The sequence below is a fragment of the Carex rostrata genome, chromosome 1 (genome assembly GCF_964058835.1).
Source record: "Carex rostrata chromosome 1, lpCarRost1.2, whole genome shotgun sequence".
Classification (NCBI taxonomy): domain Eukaryota; kingdom Viridiplantae; phylum Streptophyta; class Magnoliopsida; order Poales; family Cyperaceae; genus Carex; species Carex rostrata.
In genome coordinates, this window is record NC_135918.1 from 18,490,504 (window position 1) to 18,507,469 (window position 16,966).

General features: G+C 36.2%; 1 protein-coding gene across 5 annotated transcripts; it reads right to left on the bottom strand.

The window, feature by feature from the left end:
* Positions 1-781: 781 nt before the first annotated feature.
* Positions 782-16,608, bottom strand: LOC144562336 (piezo-type mechanosensitive ion channel component). 5 transcript variants are annotated; one of them, XM_078311573.1, is made up of 22 exons: positions 16,405-16,608; positions 16,242-16,322; positions 15,663-15,822; positions 15,012-15,157; positions 14,533-14,689; positions 13,908-14,097; positions 13,555-13,670; positions 13,290-13,374; positions 12,747-12,962; positions 11,892-12,066; positions 11,221-11,349; positions 10,414-10,587; positions 10,091-10,327; positions 8,452-9,975; positions 7,160-8,227; positions 5,700-7,117; positions 4,818-5,213; positions 4,198-4,356; positions 3,238-3,741; positions 2,534-2,675; positions 1,934-2,078; positions 782-1,292 (listed from the first exon to the last, which is right to left on the bottom strand). In XM_078311573.1, the coding sequence occupies exons 1-22, from the start codon at positions 16,463-16,465 to the stop codon at positions 1,154-1,156; spliced, it is 7,422 nt and encodes a 2,473-aa protein (XP_078167699.1). In that variant the 5' UTR covers positions 16,466-16,608; the 3' UTR covers positions 782-1,153. The 5 variants fall into 5 exon arrangements, 4 of the variants coding, with proteins under 4 accessions (XP_078167699.1, XP_078167690.1, XP_078167682.1 ...); XM_078311564.1 differs by having other exon boundaries at positions 5,700-7,123; XM_078311556.1 differs by having other exon boundaries at positions 5,700-7,129.
* Positions 16,609-16,966: the final 358 nt, after the last annotated feature.

Genomic DNA, 16,966 nt, shown 5'->3' on the forward strand with positions numbered 1-16,966 from the left:
GATGAACAGTTTGGATCAGTCATTTGGACTTTGAATTGGTAATTTATGGTCCAATGCACACCATGGCCTATGCATTGCAATGCACCATAGCCCATCTCATATATACAGTCCTAAGCAAATGAGGCATGTTTTGATATATTTCTTCATATTTTGAACTGCAAATTTTATACAGTTTCCAAATTGTGAAGATACTAAATAAATACTACAGTTTTATGTTCATTTTTTTCTTACATGTTTTCTTCTTTTTTTACCTTCATTGTATCTGGTTTCCTAAATAATGCCATGCATGTTTATCTTGCTTATCTTGCAAATGATGCATGTTTCAAAATCAAATTTGGCACCAAATAAATGCTTAAAAGAAAAATTATTTTTATACGATTATGAAAAATATCATTCTTTCTTTCTTTTTCCTTTTATTGTATACCAAATCTCGCACCAAAGAACAAGGGCAAAAAGAGGTAGAGGCAAAGATGATAAATCCCTTGTAAATTAAAATTTTCACTATTGTTCTTTAAATTTTGTAAAATTTTATAAGAATAAGTACTATTTGTTTACTCATAAAATAAAATTATAGTACATTTATTTATTCCTCTACTCTTAATTTTCTGACTTCGCCGTGCCTATAAATAAACAAAAACTCAAGTTCATATTTCTCACAATTAGGACAATGAAACATGCAAATCAATGTTTTTTTTTTTTTTAATTTGCTTTTCCTATAATATTTCATATGCCCCCATCAAAAAATTGTATCAAATATCAAACAAACAAAACCACACCACAATTTTCCAATTGCACTGCATTTCATCTTCTTACTAATATAGTATGCTAAAGAGCCATAATATTACATGTTATAAAAAAAAAAACAGAGAATAATTACTCGCATCACCTTCCACTCAAGAAATGAATTTACAACTGTTAGCAGAAACAATACTCTACAACTACACCGCTAATATACAAACTCAATACATAAAAAAAAAATTAAATTAAATAAAAACTGGTGAGAACCTTCTTTTCATAATTGACTCATTTGCTAAAAAAAACCCTAAACGAGCCATCAAACAACCTAGAGCGCGTTAGCATTTACAGAATCCTATAGGAGTGCACAAAATTGTTAGTCTGTTAGCATTGGTGTCAAAAGAGAGAGAGTGAGAGACTAGGTGTTATCCTTGGTGTACTCCATGAGCATGTGAGGCGATCGGTAAATTTTGACAAGGGTCCAGTAAAGCACTTCTTCAACCTCCAATTCCCCCTCTGCTCTCGCTGCATATATACCTTCGCAAATGTCTATAAGCCTGCCAATTTTTTTATCAACTCATTAGCATGTGTTTATTTCAGTTGATTCTTTGTTCATCTGTTCTAATACATGTATTTTTTTTTTTTTTTGTCTTCCTTTTCAGCACACTTAAACTTAAAACAAAACGAAGGCGAATTTACAATTTTAATGCAGCATGAAAATTGGAAACTGAAGACTCTTTGATGAAGTAGGTTTTCAACCGAACCAACAAATTTTGGATTCGGTTGAATCTTTGAATTACTTCAGTTTTTTATATTTGGTTCAGTTTAATCTTTCTTATTTCGATTCAACCAAACAAACCAAAATTTACGTGATATTTACCTGAATTACTTCCGTGTTTTATATTTGGTTCAGTTTAATCTCTTATTTCAGTTTGACTGATATATATCTTGATATTTATTTCTATGATTATTAAATGTAGTTGTGCATGTATTTAAGTTTTAACCATTTAAAATTTACTCTCTTATTTCAGTTCAACCAAACAAACCGAAATTTACTTCAGTTTTCTTGGTTTGGTTGTTAATAGGTTGACAAGTTTTAATTCGGTTGGTTCGATTAGACTTTTAAAAAAACCGAACCGACCATTTGAAACACCCCTAGTAAAATGTAGTAGTAAATAAAGTTTACAGCTGTTGGTACCTGTCACAAGAGGGAAGATTCTCATAAGGTATTCTCATTCTCAAATCTGAGCACTGCAGTCTAATAAATCGGGCAACTGCCAAAACAAATGTAATGTACAAACTCCAGATGCTGAACTTGCTCAGAGTTTCACCAAGAATCCCCTCTGACATTCAAAAAAAAAAAAATAGAATAAACAGAACAGTTTAAACAATATCTCATTGTTGTACACAAATTATAAGTCCAAAATTGAACTAAGATGAAGCACAACTGGATATAGACAGTCTGGTCTCTAGTTAATACAAAGGGTTTAACATTGGTAGGCCGTAACTGAGATCTATAGAATAGAGGAAATATAGAGAGTAAATATGTAATAATAGGAGAATAGAGTAATATTTTTCAGATTTTTGGGAGGAATTAAGGAGAATAAGAAGGATGTAAAGTAGAATAGAGAAGAATAGGAGCTTAGTTTTTGGAATATTTTTTATTTTTTATTTAAGTATTGTAAATACTTCTTTATTATTAATACAATCGTCAGTAGGCCTTCAGGCCACTAATCTTTAAAAAAAAAAAAAAAAACCATTGGCTGGTAATAGACAAAAAGGGAAAGAAAGCACGTACGAGGGGTCTCCTCTGAGACGACAATAGCCATGGGCCCATCAAGGCCGCTACATCCTGCAGAGTCCGTAGAATTCAAATTATAGTAGGACCACCAAGGGGTGGTCCCGTTATTCAGCACTAGGTCCCCACTAACCGAATCAGCCTGCATGCAAATTCTCGTGTTTCATTAAACTTGTATTGAAATTAATTTCAAATTGATTCAACTTTTTTACATGACCCTAGGATTTACTCATCTAAATGTCACTGTGTACGCATCAGAAGTATAGAAAAAAGACCCATTTGCCCTTGGAAACCGGTTAATTAGAATCGCATTTTTACGAAACATGGTACACATTTTTTTTATTTTTCTTAATAAAGGGTAAAATGAGTACTTCATTCATTTCAGATGAGCTATAATAAAAAAGACCGTAAAATGGTAAATTTGTCAGTTTTTTAAATTTAGAAGGGTAAAGATAATATTATGAATTTTAGAGGGGGAATACGTGATTTTGATGTTTTTGAGGGGTACATATACATTGAAAATCCCCCCTTTTTTCTTAGTATTGCTTGTATTCTCAATTGCGCACCCCCCCCCCCCCCCCTCACCAAATTTTGGGAGCTTATTTTTGCTGGTTCAAGAGCTTTATCTGACACATAAATGGTTACTCTACTATAATATGTTTCAATTTAAACATGAATAACATGTAGACAATCTCATCACTTACCCCATAATCCAGTCGCCGCACTTCACCAGACCCGGTAACCCGGAAATACCTAGGATAACCATCCATTATCCTAAAACTGTCAGTGGTTCCATCAAGCACTTGCTTCAAACTGTATGCACTGATGTTATCCAGAGTTGATTCATACTTAACCGACTCTTTCCCTTTAGGCCTTGCTCTGATAAAAATCCAAGTGATAATCAGCTCCAGTTCATCCTGATCCAGAAACAAAGTCTCTATGTATCTTTTTCTGACGACCGGAGGTATCAGCCACATAGTGCTCGCATCGGGTTGGCAACAGATTAATTGGATATCTTCTACATTGTACGTACTGAGGTAGTCGTTCGGGTCAAGATCCACATCAGTGTCAAGTTCTACCCAGTGAATTCTTTCACAAGCAGTTGTTTGAAAAAGCATTAACCTCCCACCATGTGCCTTCACATCTACTTGTAAACTCACATCTGTTACCGGGTTAGCGATGTTTGTTGGGTTGCCACTGCTGTATATCTGCAAAAGGTGCACCAATCAAAATTGCTAAAGTAAGAAAGGAAGGGGAAAGGAAAAATAAAATATTTAAGGAGTGAGGCTATGGATCCATATCTCCATTTTCAGAAGTCTAAACAGTCGATCCGAACCACTCAACGTGTGGAGGATATGTACTTGGGGACAAAATTTTACATTTTTTAGAATTTTTTTCTATTTTTGTAAATTGGTTGAAAATCACTACTTTTGTATGGTTCAAAAAATTTTAGATAAGGTGATATTCTACCTATCTAAAAAAATAGTAAAATTCTAAAAAATGTAAAATTTGATCTCCAAGTACATTTTTATATGGAGATCATCTTGAAAGGTTCAAATTGAATGTTTAAACTATTTAAAAATCATTTTCAACATAGCACAGACCATTCTGTGCTTTGCAAAGTACAGTAGCCTCACTCAAAATTAAAAGATAATAGAATGTACCAGCATAGGGGCCCAGATGACACCAATCAAAATCAAGAACAAGCATATCCCACTGACGAATTTAGTCCATTTACTTTGCTTCTGCCCAATTTTATGATTTGCTCTGTTCAGAAGTGCATCACATTTGACAAGAAACAAGCTCGCATAGATGTCCTCCAACTACCAAAAGAAAAATAGAGAGAAAGTTTGACGTATTAGACTATGAATGAAGGCTCTAAATGTATTTTAATAAGGTTAGATATGAGTAATTTGAAAATATCTCAATTTGCATGTATTTTGACGTTTACGATAAGAAAATTAAAAAAAAGAAAAAAAAAACTCATGTTACATAGTGAAAATTGACAATAGACAAATAAGATATTTGAGCAAAGAGAAAAATAAATATGATATGAGAATTACAATATAAACCAATTTTCTGTTAACATCTAATAAAAAAACGAAATTAGGAGATAAAAACTAAAAAACAAAGTATGCAGATGGAGTAAATATTAATTTAATAAAAAGACATTCAATATAATGAAATAAGGATTTTAATCAAAACTCTCTACCTTAAAATCATTCAAACCAGTATTGAATTTTGGAAGTTGCAATTAGTTATATTAATTTAATAAAGGCCGTACCTTGAGCCAGTCATACATTGTCAAAGAAGTAGTGGTACAAGACCAATCAAGGACACAGCGAAGTTCATAGAGGAAGGGCAATGCACGATACAGCCTGAAACCCAAATAATTCACTTGAGTGACCTTACTGGTAAGGAATTGCCGGTACAAGGTGCTCTTGTTAGGGATTCCATGGTGGAGTTGCAAGGCTTGTAAGCCGAGAGAGAGAGACTTTGTCAGGTAGATGGCACGCAAAACGAGGGCGCCTATGCTTCTGTTAGAGGACTCCATGTTCCACGCGTATTTTGTCACAGAGTAGGTGAACAGCACAAGGTTGAAAATGTAGAAGAAAAATCTGCCGGTTGCAAACGACCATAGGTATATTATTCTATCAACTACAATCAAGAAGAAGAGAACCTATACAAGAAAAATAAAAAAAATCAATAAACCAAAGAAATAAAATAAAAGAATACGGGTAAAGAGGGCATGAGAAATAAAGCAGATGTCATATGCAACCCCAAAATAATAATAATAATAAAATAACAGAAACGATAATAATAAATATAATAGTAATCATAAATCAAATAAATACAAGAATACAGAAAGGATAACTATTTCTTATTCCCAAGGAAAATTCAGGTTTTGGTAGTAAAGCAAGGTATTTCGGTTAGCATGCCAAATATAAAGGTATGCTTTTGTTTCCTTCTATAAATATCAATCAATTCTCTTATAACTCAGTCACTATACTATATTTTATAAAAACATTCATATTTCTGAAAAGTGTATCATAGCAGGTAATATAAGGTATTAGATAATTTAAAGTGGTATATTGAATCTGGACCCAACAAAAAAGTGGTAAATAGAAATGCCAAATAATATATTATAATCAAGAAGGCAACTCACCATCAAAATAAACACGAACTCCTTCGGGAACTGATCCTCGAGCTGGTAATACTCCAAGATTTCACTGGTATTCTTAATCACAGATTGATAGAACATAGCAACCAAGAAGAAAACTGCCAGGTCAGCACAGAACACATATGCGTAAAAGTCAATCTCCCGCTTGCCTCCTCCAATAACAGACACCACTCGGTAGGGGAAACCTACCTCTTCAAACATCCTCTCACTCAATGCATCCTGAATCTCCTTTGCTACATCAGCAGCAGGTGTCAGTGACCTGTACCACTCGGCCACTTGACAACCTGCAGTTGGAGAGGCATATACCACCTCAAGCACAGCAAGTGCCATCTTTTCATTTTCTTCACTTTTGTTTATGCTTTGGATGCGCACCCGACTTGCTAAGCTGCATGTGGAGACTGATTTCGATTTGCACCGATCTTCGTGCAAGTTTGCCAATATTCTGTTGATCCAAGATTCAACTCTCTCAGGCTGGATGCCATCCTCTGGCCAATGGTTAACATCCATTGTTAGTTGCACAAAGTAAGGAGGTGACTCAGCACCTTGCGTCAGTGACCTCCAGTACCATATGCAACTCCTTCCAACTATTTTTAACGCATTAAACACAGGAGAGATCAAATGTTGCAGTCTCTCTCTAACGCTGTAGTTTGTGTACTGCACTTCCTCATTGTACCTTCTCTTGCCTAAAAGGCTGAGATCAGTTGCCAAGACCCACTCACCGTCACTAGCTGTTATACTACTCTCCAAAAGCGTAGTAAGGTATACAAGAAAAAGGGGTAGCACACTAGCAACAAAAGAAACCTTTATCTTGTCTTCAGGAAACCCTAATCTCTGTAAAATAGGTATGTTGATGCTCAACCCGCAGTGCTGGATTATAATTTGGTACACATACTGCGCCAGAATGTTCAACTCAGTATAAATCAGCATTGTAACCCAGAAAAGGTAACCGGGACCCGAATTTGCACACAGAGCATACAAAAAAAGTGCCGCCAAGTAAAACATAGATAACAAACTGAAGTTCCACAGGAAAACTATGATAAAAAAGCAGTAACAAACATAGTCATTGTTAGATCGCATCTGAGACCATATGTGCCGAAGAATCACTCTGATTTGTGGGCCCGCTGTTTGAGGCTTTTCTCTGCGAGCATGAATCGAAGGCATTCTAGTTAACTTAGGTTCACTAGTACTCCTCAGTTTTTCAGTATCCCCATACATGTTTTCATGGGCAGACCCCCCGTTAGATTCCAATTGATCTGGATCTATGTTCAAGAAACTAACAATGTTTGTCATAGCCTGATTGCCGAGGGATTGCACTTGGGAGACTCCATCCCCTAGCAGTTGCACAGCAGATTTCAAAGGATTTTCCTTTTGAGATTTTTCTTTTTCTTTTTCTTTTTCTTTTTCTTTTTCTTTTTCTTTTTCTTTTTCTTTTTCCTTGTATGAACTAAAGTGCACTGACTCTTCGTCTTCTTCCCTGAGTTCAGTAATTTCAGATACAGGTTCCAGTGAGTGTCTCACATAATCCATTGGAGATGGATATTCACTCATCAGGCCAGGCAGCGGGTCCAGTGGGTCCGCTTTAATCTGTGGAGGCTCTGCATTGCTTTCCTCCTGCACAACCGAACTGCTCGTGTGGGTCCCCCCACTGACACTGCTGATTTTCCTTCTTTTTCGGAGACCCTGCATCCTAGGAGGACTCTGCTCCATGGCCTCAATGGAACTCATACGGTCGAGCTGGAGCTGTAAATTTAACATCTCGGATTTCATCTTCTCTACCTGTGAGTTTCTCTGCTTCTTCCTCTCCTCGGATTCGCGAATGTGCTGCAACTGCTCAGTTTTCCGTGCAGCTTTTTTCTCCTGCTCCCTCACCATTGCACCAATCTGCTCTGCTTCGAGGTACCTTGCTATGTGGTCAAATTCACTTGATGCAAATATGTATGATTGCAGTGACACCAGTAGAAATATTATGATCTCAACTAGAGCTGAACGAGATGTTATCTTGAACCCATAGTCATATTTGTAGAAACCCACGATCTCATACAGGTAATCAAACTCTTCACACTTGCTACCAGAACTGAAGTCCCCTACAAAGGGGGATTGATATGCCAGCGAGAGAACAATCAAGACAAAATTGTAAATTCGCAAATATTTAAAGATCTTGTTTTTCTTCTTTAATATTTGGAGCCTCATCCTGAAGAAAACCAGGGCAAAACCGAGGTACCCCAAATGCAAAACATCATACTCAAGGGTCCCGGTAATAAGAATCAAGGAAAGAACTATGTCTAGCAAATGGCAATATGCGTAGAGCCTGACATAATCCAAAAATGTCCATAGACTTTTTATTTCGAAGGAGAGATCCTTCCACACTGAAGCATTCTTTATCTGGGCCCGCATCTGACGGTATGTGTATGAGTCAGAGAAACCAGAGAAATGGTCCAACCGGAGCTTAAAGGAGGAGAAAATAAAAACCAAATAATAACTCAACAGCATTCTTGGATCATCAACTGTAATACCTGTTCAATAATAATAATAAAAAAATAAAGATTGATTAAGAAAACTAGACTTAAACTAGTTGTCCAAATCAGCAGCTTATAAAACAAAAAACTAACTACTGTTAAACTAATGTGGCAATGTCGAAACATTTTCAAGTACTTCTTTAACAATTCTCATTTTTTCAAAAGCGAACTGACATAGGTAAATTGTTAACAACTTGAAAAAGACAAAGGGAAGAAAGTACCTAGCCAGCATTTTACACAGTAGCTGAAGTATATTTTGGAGTACTTCCAGCAATCGTGACAAATTATTTCACTGTCATTTGATGAGTCGGTCCATGGGAACTTATCTCTCCACAAGGCAAAGTACTCCAGCACGAGAATTGAAGCGAAGAGAAAAACAAAGACAGGCCAGATCCTGCGAATAAGGTCTCTGCTAAGCAGGATAAATATCACGAGGCATCCTATGTAGAACATTGAAACTACATTTAGAACTGCAAAGCTTGCCAGTAGCAGCATTACCATGTTAAATTCAAGGCCTCTGATTTTGAACAAATTCTCAAACCAAAATCTCACAAAAGCTTTCAAAGTGGTTATCTGAGTTTCCGATCTGTCTTTCCTCAGTGCTACGATCCGACTCTTATTCCACTTTTGACTCTCCTTTGAACTTCCCCAGAATTTCGAGAAAGAATATTTGTACGAATCATCACCTAACATTGAATCAGACTCTTCATACGTGGTTGGACCGAGTGAATGACTAGAGGACCCACTGGCAGTCAGATTCTGACTATGCCTCCTTGTGAAAAAGTTAAACATTGTATGGATAGAGTTGCTGTTGTTACCAGCCGAGGAGTTCTCTCGAGAGAGAAAGAGCTGACATGGCTCCTCCCACTTACCCATGTGCACAAGAGAAGCTGGCATTAGGTCTAACCAATGAAAAACATTGTACTGAAGTAAGCATGCTATTATAACAAGGATTTTGCCTCTTAATCCGGCTTCAAGACCCCAGAATCCAGAATCATAGTAATTAAACCCGATAAAAATTGCCAAGCTGTTGAGCTTCTGGGAAGGGCACATTTGAGCTGGTTTGCACCACATCTGAAATAGGTATTCTGTTGTGGCTATGAGCCCAGTGTAGAGTAAAAACACTTTGGACGGGACTTGAGAAACTTTCGGCAAAGTAGAAAAAATGATGAGTCCCAGGAGGTAGAAAAAACCAAAGAGACTGATTGAAGAAAGGGAAGCATAAAAGACAGTAGCAGAGAGTATTTTATCACTGTGCCAGATCAGAAACCTCCGAAGGAACCCACAAAAGCTTATCTCTGCCGGGTCTGACATGTCAAATGTTTTAAACCTACTCATTCTCCTCTCATGGCTGTAGAGTTGCATGACAATTAGAATAGCCATGGATTGCCAGACATTGTGGAGTAGAGAGGCATCTGGGTCAAAACCCAAATCCGGGTATAAGTGAACATATTTAGAGACCCATGTGGCAAGGCCAGGTGTTATGCATAGGCTGTAGGTGCATACAAAGACTACAGCTGCATAGATCTTTAGTGGTGACCAAAGACGCCTCTTTGTCTTGCGAGTGAGTTGCCTTCCAATAATCCAAAAGAGAAGGAAAAAGAGGTAACCAAAGGAGATGTAGTTTGGAGTCACCAAGTATAGAGTGAGAAGAATTGTCAGAAATGCCACATAGGTTCCGTATGAGCGGTAAAGGGATAAAAACTTCTGACCAACTTTGCTGAGATACCTCGAAATCCTTTTCTCTGCAATATGAAAAAAGACAAAAAAAAAAAAAAAAGTGCAGATTTAGTACCAGAGGTGGAGAGAAAAGATGGGTTAGAGTGGAAATGCCGAAGGCGAAGAGGGGCACGAGCATACCATTAGAAGAACTAGAGGGGCGGCTAATCCCGAAATTTTGGGAAGAATAAACTGAAAGCAGCACCGACTTATTGAGACCCGTTCTAAGAATAGTAAATCCAACAGGAGGGTATGGAGTGTCCTTGATAACTCTTGACAGAGACAAGAGCATCTTGTATCCATGGTTGTGAATTGCACAGAAACACAGCAATAAGCCAATCTGTAAGAAGTCTCTTGTAGTGGCATCTGTTGATAGACCTGAATATTCACCAAAAAAAAAAAAAAGAATTTAAATTTTTTTCATCCCGCTTATACATTGACTAAATAAGGAAGTTTATACTAACCTAATTGTGAAAGAACCTCTGTTGCTATAGGACCGCAATTTTCCAAGGCTTTGGAAATCAAATCCAGCTGTAGAATATACAAAATTGAGAAGTGCACTTCACAGAATAGGATTAAAGTCTGGCGTTGTTCCATCTTGATTTCATGACTCAGCAGAAACAGCATGAAGAAACACACTGAAAAAAAAAAAAAAAATTAATGTTTTCATCAATGGTTACCAACTTCAAAGAAACCAAAGTAAATAAACTAAAAATCAAATTAAAGTGCTTTTTTTATTTTTTTCTTTTTTTCTTTTTTTTTCTTTTTTTTATTTTTTTCTTTTTTTTTTATTATTATTATGGTTAGTGGCCCGAATGCCTACTAACGATTGTTTGATGAGAAGGTCACTAACCCAGAATAGCAAGAATAGCTCACTAACTGGGTTAGTGAGCTATTCCATGTTTTGGACGGATTAGTAAAATACCAAGAATAGCTCACTAACCCAGGTTAGCATTGCCGATCCAAACATGGAGTAGAGAAAAGAATAGCTGCTAACCTGGGTTAGCGTGCTATTCCCATGTCACCCAAACATAATCTCTATTCCAGATCTACATACTTCTTATTCCCCTTAATTTCTCCCAAAATTTGAAAAATATAACCCTATTCTACTATTCATGCAGATCTACTTTCTTTATTCTCTCTATCCTCCTCTATTCTACAAATCTCAATTAATGTGCATTGTTAACTTCCCACAATAGGGTGCATCTCAATTAATGTGCATCGTTAACTTCCCACAATAGGGTGTTTTAAGAAAGAATGTTTCACCATACTATAAGCTGCATGTATGAATCCAGGTTTGATGACCAGGAGAAACATCAGCCCCAAAGTGATTGCACGAGAAATCTTTCGAACACCCCATGCTACTGTTGCCACAATCAAAACCATTGTGTCTTCCCTTTCTATAACATATCAGAAATAAAAAGTTAACATCAGTTAGTATCAGTAAGTGAGTATTAAAATCGGCACCATTTCATCTGCAAATTCAATCAAGAACCAGGAACAATAATGGGGTTTGATGTTTTTTATTCCTTCACAAAGAAGATTAGATAATTAGGCTGGTCTAGGGTTAAAATGCCCCATTGTTGTGTGCCCCAATCATCCATCGCATCCTTATTTTCGTTTTTCAGTTGATCCAAACTGCTGAGCATGATCTGCATATTAAAATGTGCTGGAAGTCCAAATTTAAAAAAATATTTAATTTTTTCTGCTGTTTTCTTAGATAGGTACAAAATTACTGTTTTTGGATGGTCCAGAATCTTCTAAAAAACAGTGATTTTGTATCTATCAAAAAAAATATATATATATATATATAAAATTGGGTCTCCAAGCATATTTTTAATATGGAGATTATGTTGATCGGTTCGGATCGGTTGTTTGGATGTGGGGCATGATTTGGGGATCCTACTCCTTGGTAATAAGCAAAAGAAGTTACAGTACATACCCTCATCCCGATCCTCATCGGCTGAGTGGCCATCATGGCCTGACAAGTAGAGAAACACAGAGTTGTTGACAAGGTTGCACAGTGCAACAAATACTCCCAGGCAATACTGTGCAAGTAAGAACAATGCCGGGATCGAATAATGCCACAAGCCAATTGTTTCCCATATCACCATATCCTACACAAAACACAGCTGATTAATGCTCAACATCTCACAGAGAGGCAATTAGGGGTAGAGCGGAATAGGCCTGATGGGTATCAGACCTACTTTAGGTTCAATGGGCTCGAAGACTGTCTGATCCGCCTTAAGATTTGTGTGCATGAAAATTGAAGCAACCACGCACGGATCTTAAAGCAAAACACATGGATCTTAAATCGGATCGGACAGTCTTAAAGCCCATCAAACCTAAAGTAGGTCTGAGGCCCATCGGACCTACTCAGCTCTAAATTAGGGTTGTCAATGGTTTGGGTGGAAGCATTTTATACTCTTACCCATTAAGTTAACCAAAAAAAATTACCCGTACCCGATAAGCTAATGAACAAAAAACCCTTAACCACACCCTTCTTATCAAATGCAATACAGGTCGGGTAAACGGAAAAAAGGGTATCATTGAATATAATATGTATGGGCCATGAATAAAACTATATCATATCATGCATCAGCCCCATATAATATATATCTACATATACAACTTTTATAATTTTTATTTTTAATAATTACCGTATAGGGTAACGGGTACAAAATAGTTTTTACCTGTACCCATCTTATCAAATATAATACAGGTCGGGTAAACGAATAAAAGGGTACCATTGACACCCCTAGAGGCAAATACAGACGAGAAGCTAAAAATAAAATACCTTTTGGAACTTCTTGTTGAAGAATGTGAAGCCTACATTGAAAACATATGTGCTAGCCGTCCAAAGGAGAATAAAAACCAGAAGAGATCCGTTTAATCTGTGCAAGTCAAACAATGATGGAAAAGCATACAGTATGTACCCAACATATGCTAGCAACCCAAATGCACATATGCTACTGAAGTAGAAACTCCAAAATGCAAGTGCAAGCAACAAAACCTGCCATTATCAGAATATTTTCTCAAAAATTATTCAATACAGTAAGGATCATTGCATAGACAATATGAAAATTATTTGCTAGAAAAATCATTGAGTTACAAACTATAGATAAACCAAAAACTGGGAAATATAACTGAAAAAAAATAGACTGAGGGACTCTTTTGCAATATCTTGATGATACATGATTTTTCTCTAACTGGAAGGTCTAATAAAAGATCTATGTTTTTCTAATAATGAAAAGAATGTAAAATTTAAACAAGGTGAAAAGCCAACAGAGCAAAAAATTTAAATGAAGAAATTAATCAAAAAGGATAAAAAAATGCATACCGGAAACCCGTAAGTGAAGAAATTCATACTGAAACTTCTGAATTTTGTTCCTCTAATAAGAACATTAGTATGGTTCTTCCCAGATCTGTTGTAAGGCGATTCGTTAGTAATACAAGACACAATTAAGTTTAATTTGAAAGGAAAAGTTGGATCTTATACAGATTGAAATCAACACTACAATCTGAGATCTAAATACACTACATATTACTGGTTAAGTCCTTTTACTTTGCACTAAATTATGGTTAAGTAGAAATGATTCACATACCTATTTCGCCGAACAAAAAATGTATTCTTCGATGGAAGAAGCCGCTCAGTCAAAATGTTATTCTCCCCAGACATCATAGAATCCATTTCTTGTATGTCATGCTTAGCAGATGATAACTAAAGAAACAAAAAGTCAATTAACACGTCAGAGTTTTATCCAATATTATAGGAAAGTAGTTCCACATGAAATTCCCCTTTAGGAAAAGTAGTCAGTTAACAATCATCTGCCAGTAGGGGCAAGATACGACAGAAAGAGTCTGATCACAACAGCTTTGATTTCTAAGTTTGATACAAGACCTTGGAATTAAGAAAAAATTAAGAAAGAGCAGGTTAGTATATACCAAGAATTCTTACCATGAAGTAGTATACCAGCAAAGAAACTCCAGAACAAATTTGAGGCCAGTCAGATTTGGAGGTTGTCATTTTGTATAGGCCGATAAATTCAGCTATTACAGTAAAAATATTGGGGAATGTCACTGGCAACTGGTATATGTAAAGCATGAGAATGTTGAACACTGAATATATCTCCAGCGGCCTCCACCAACTATAAGTAGAAAATATTAATTCAAGTAAGCCAACAGCATAAAGAAAAAACAATTTATAATTCTTGCGAATGAATTTATTAGATAAAGTTTAAGTCAAGAGGAAATTGTGCTTCTAGCAATGACTAAGATGAATAGGTTCAGAAAGAAAGAATGAACCCAAAACTTAAAGGTCATTTAGAAAATTAAAATTTCATTCATGCAAAGAAATTGAATCAACATTAATTGGCCTGGTTTATTTCATCTTTGGCACACAGTAAATAATACCCCATTAGATTAAAAAAAAAAATGCCAACAACTTAATCAAATTCACCTCTTCACATCCCTAAAAATTTGTGTTAGATGCAACAAGGAGAAATGTTTATGCATTTTGGAAAGATAAAGGTGTTCAATTTTTTTTTAAAAATAGAGAACAAAAAATATAAGTTGATACTCACCGAAAGAGAGCAAGGAAGTTGCTTGTCAGAGACCAATCAACAAGGCCAATGCAACTAAAAATAAAAAAAGGAAGTGAAGTCCATGATGGATAACTGATGCTCACAACCAATTGAACTCCAGGCACCAAGAAGCAGCTTGCCTCCCGAAAATGGTAACCTACATAAAATAACAAAAAAAGTTATGCTAACCCAAATTAAATTAACAAAAAAAAAAAAAAGAATAAGCAAACAAAAACAAGGGTTTTTAAAGCATTGTTCAAATAATCAACAAGATAAATACCACGAGCAACAGGAACGCAAATATTATAACTTAGCCCAGACAAATAACCCTTTTTTTTTCTAAAGCAGTTTTTAATGCTCAAATAAATGTCTTCTATAGATGGATTTAAGTTCCATGACTAAGTTTTAAACCCCTGGCCCAATTCACATAAAACCCATAAAGCATAAAGAAGAAAACAATAATCAATTATAAGGCCAACCTATGCTATCAATTTGAGATGAGAACTTCGTCCAGCATGAATTGGGATTGACCCTACTCCCGGAGACTTGAAATAAAGCAACCAGAGCAGCAGATAGTTGTACAACTATAAAATATACAAATGATGCTGAACCCCATGGACTATGTCTGCATATAACATCAAACAAATATATGAAGAAGAAACAATACAAATTACACAAACACACGAGAAACAGGGGAACAAAAGGTCAAAAGAACAAGAGTAAGGCTATGGTACTATCCGTAGCGCAGATTGGCCTGTACTACGGATCAATATTTTCGTTTCCGAACTCCAAATAGTCGATCTGAACCGTTCAACATGATCTCCATATGAAAATGTACTTGCATACTGAATTTTACATTTTTTAGAAATTTTTTTAATATTTTTTTAGATAGGTAGAAAAGCACTACTTTAATGGTCTAGAATTTTTAGATAAAGTGATATTCTACCTATCCAAAAAAATATAAAAAAAAAATTCTAAAAAAATTTAAAATTTGATCAACGAGTACATTTTTATATGGAGATCACGATGAACGGTTCAGATCAATTGTTTGGACTTTGAAAATGGATTTACAAACCTTAAAACAAAGAAAATCTAAAGTAGAAAATTGAAGTAATGCATCAATTAGGTACCTTGAAAAACCAAATAATCTAGCCCACCAAGAGCTTGCAGCACTCCATTGTTTCCCCTCAATAATCCAAAGAATAAGAAATGTGGTTTGAGCTAATATAGCAAGAGCTGAGTAAATAACTGTACACCATGCTACAACATATATCTTCCAAGAATAATAACCTGTAATCAATCAATTCCAGAAAACCACTATTATATATACACACAAAGGCCATGTTTGGTTGTGGGCCTTGTGGCATATGTTATGGAATAAGTACCTTATTCTGCACTTATGCTGCCAATAAAGTGTGATGGAATAGTATGACATAAGAAATCACTTATGCCATCATAAATTAACCCACCTATTCAGGTTGCATAACTTATGCCGTGTCTCTCCTCTTAAATTAACCCACACACCTCTTAAATTAACTACCTCTAACCAAACAATAGTAGTTTAATCCATAACTTAAATTTAGCCCACAACCAAACAAGAATATCTTATGCCGTCATAATTTGGAATAAGTTATAACTTTAACCCACAACCAAACATGCGCAAAAGACAGCACCTTTTGGTTCAACACAAGTAACTGAGACACGAATACCTCTTCTAGGAGTAGTGAATCGAATTGCAAAAAAGAGCAGCAGATTGACCAGTGAGATCAAGCTCCAGTCAATCAAAGCAGCTGCAATAAAATGTACATTTTATACATGAGTATGAGTATATCATATGATAGAGAAGCAAAAGAGAGGAGGGTTGTGTGGGACCTGAGAGGAGCAAAAGAGGGAGGAGGCATCGGCCGAGGAATCCGCCCATTCGCCTCGCCATCTCCTCTCCGAATCAATCTCGCGCCTCCGCTCTTGATCACGATGGCCAGGATCCTCCTCTCGCGGTGGCGCTGTCTTCTTCTTTCATTTTTCCGATGATTAATTGATTTTATCAAAAGTGAAGAAATCGAACGAGTCGGGCAAGAAGAGGGCGAAGGTTGTGGAATTCATATCACCTAAGGTAACAGAGTATTTTTGTTTAGATCTAAAACGTCCGTTCAGAATCTGCACAATTATTAAAGGACACCAGTGCATTCCATCTCGGACAGAATTGGTTCAGATTCTGATCAGACGGTCTGTATCTAAACAGAAATATTCTGCTACCTCAGAGTATACGGACTCAGGGTTGTGAGCTCTCAAAGCGAGAACACTAGGCCACAGGAATTCATTAACCTAAGGTAACAGAATATTTCTGTTTAGATCTGAACCGTCCAATTAGAATCCAAAGGAAGGCCGTGCATTCCAGCTTTGACCGGATTGGTCCGGATTCTGATCGGACGAT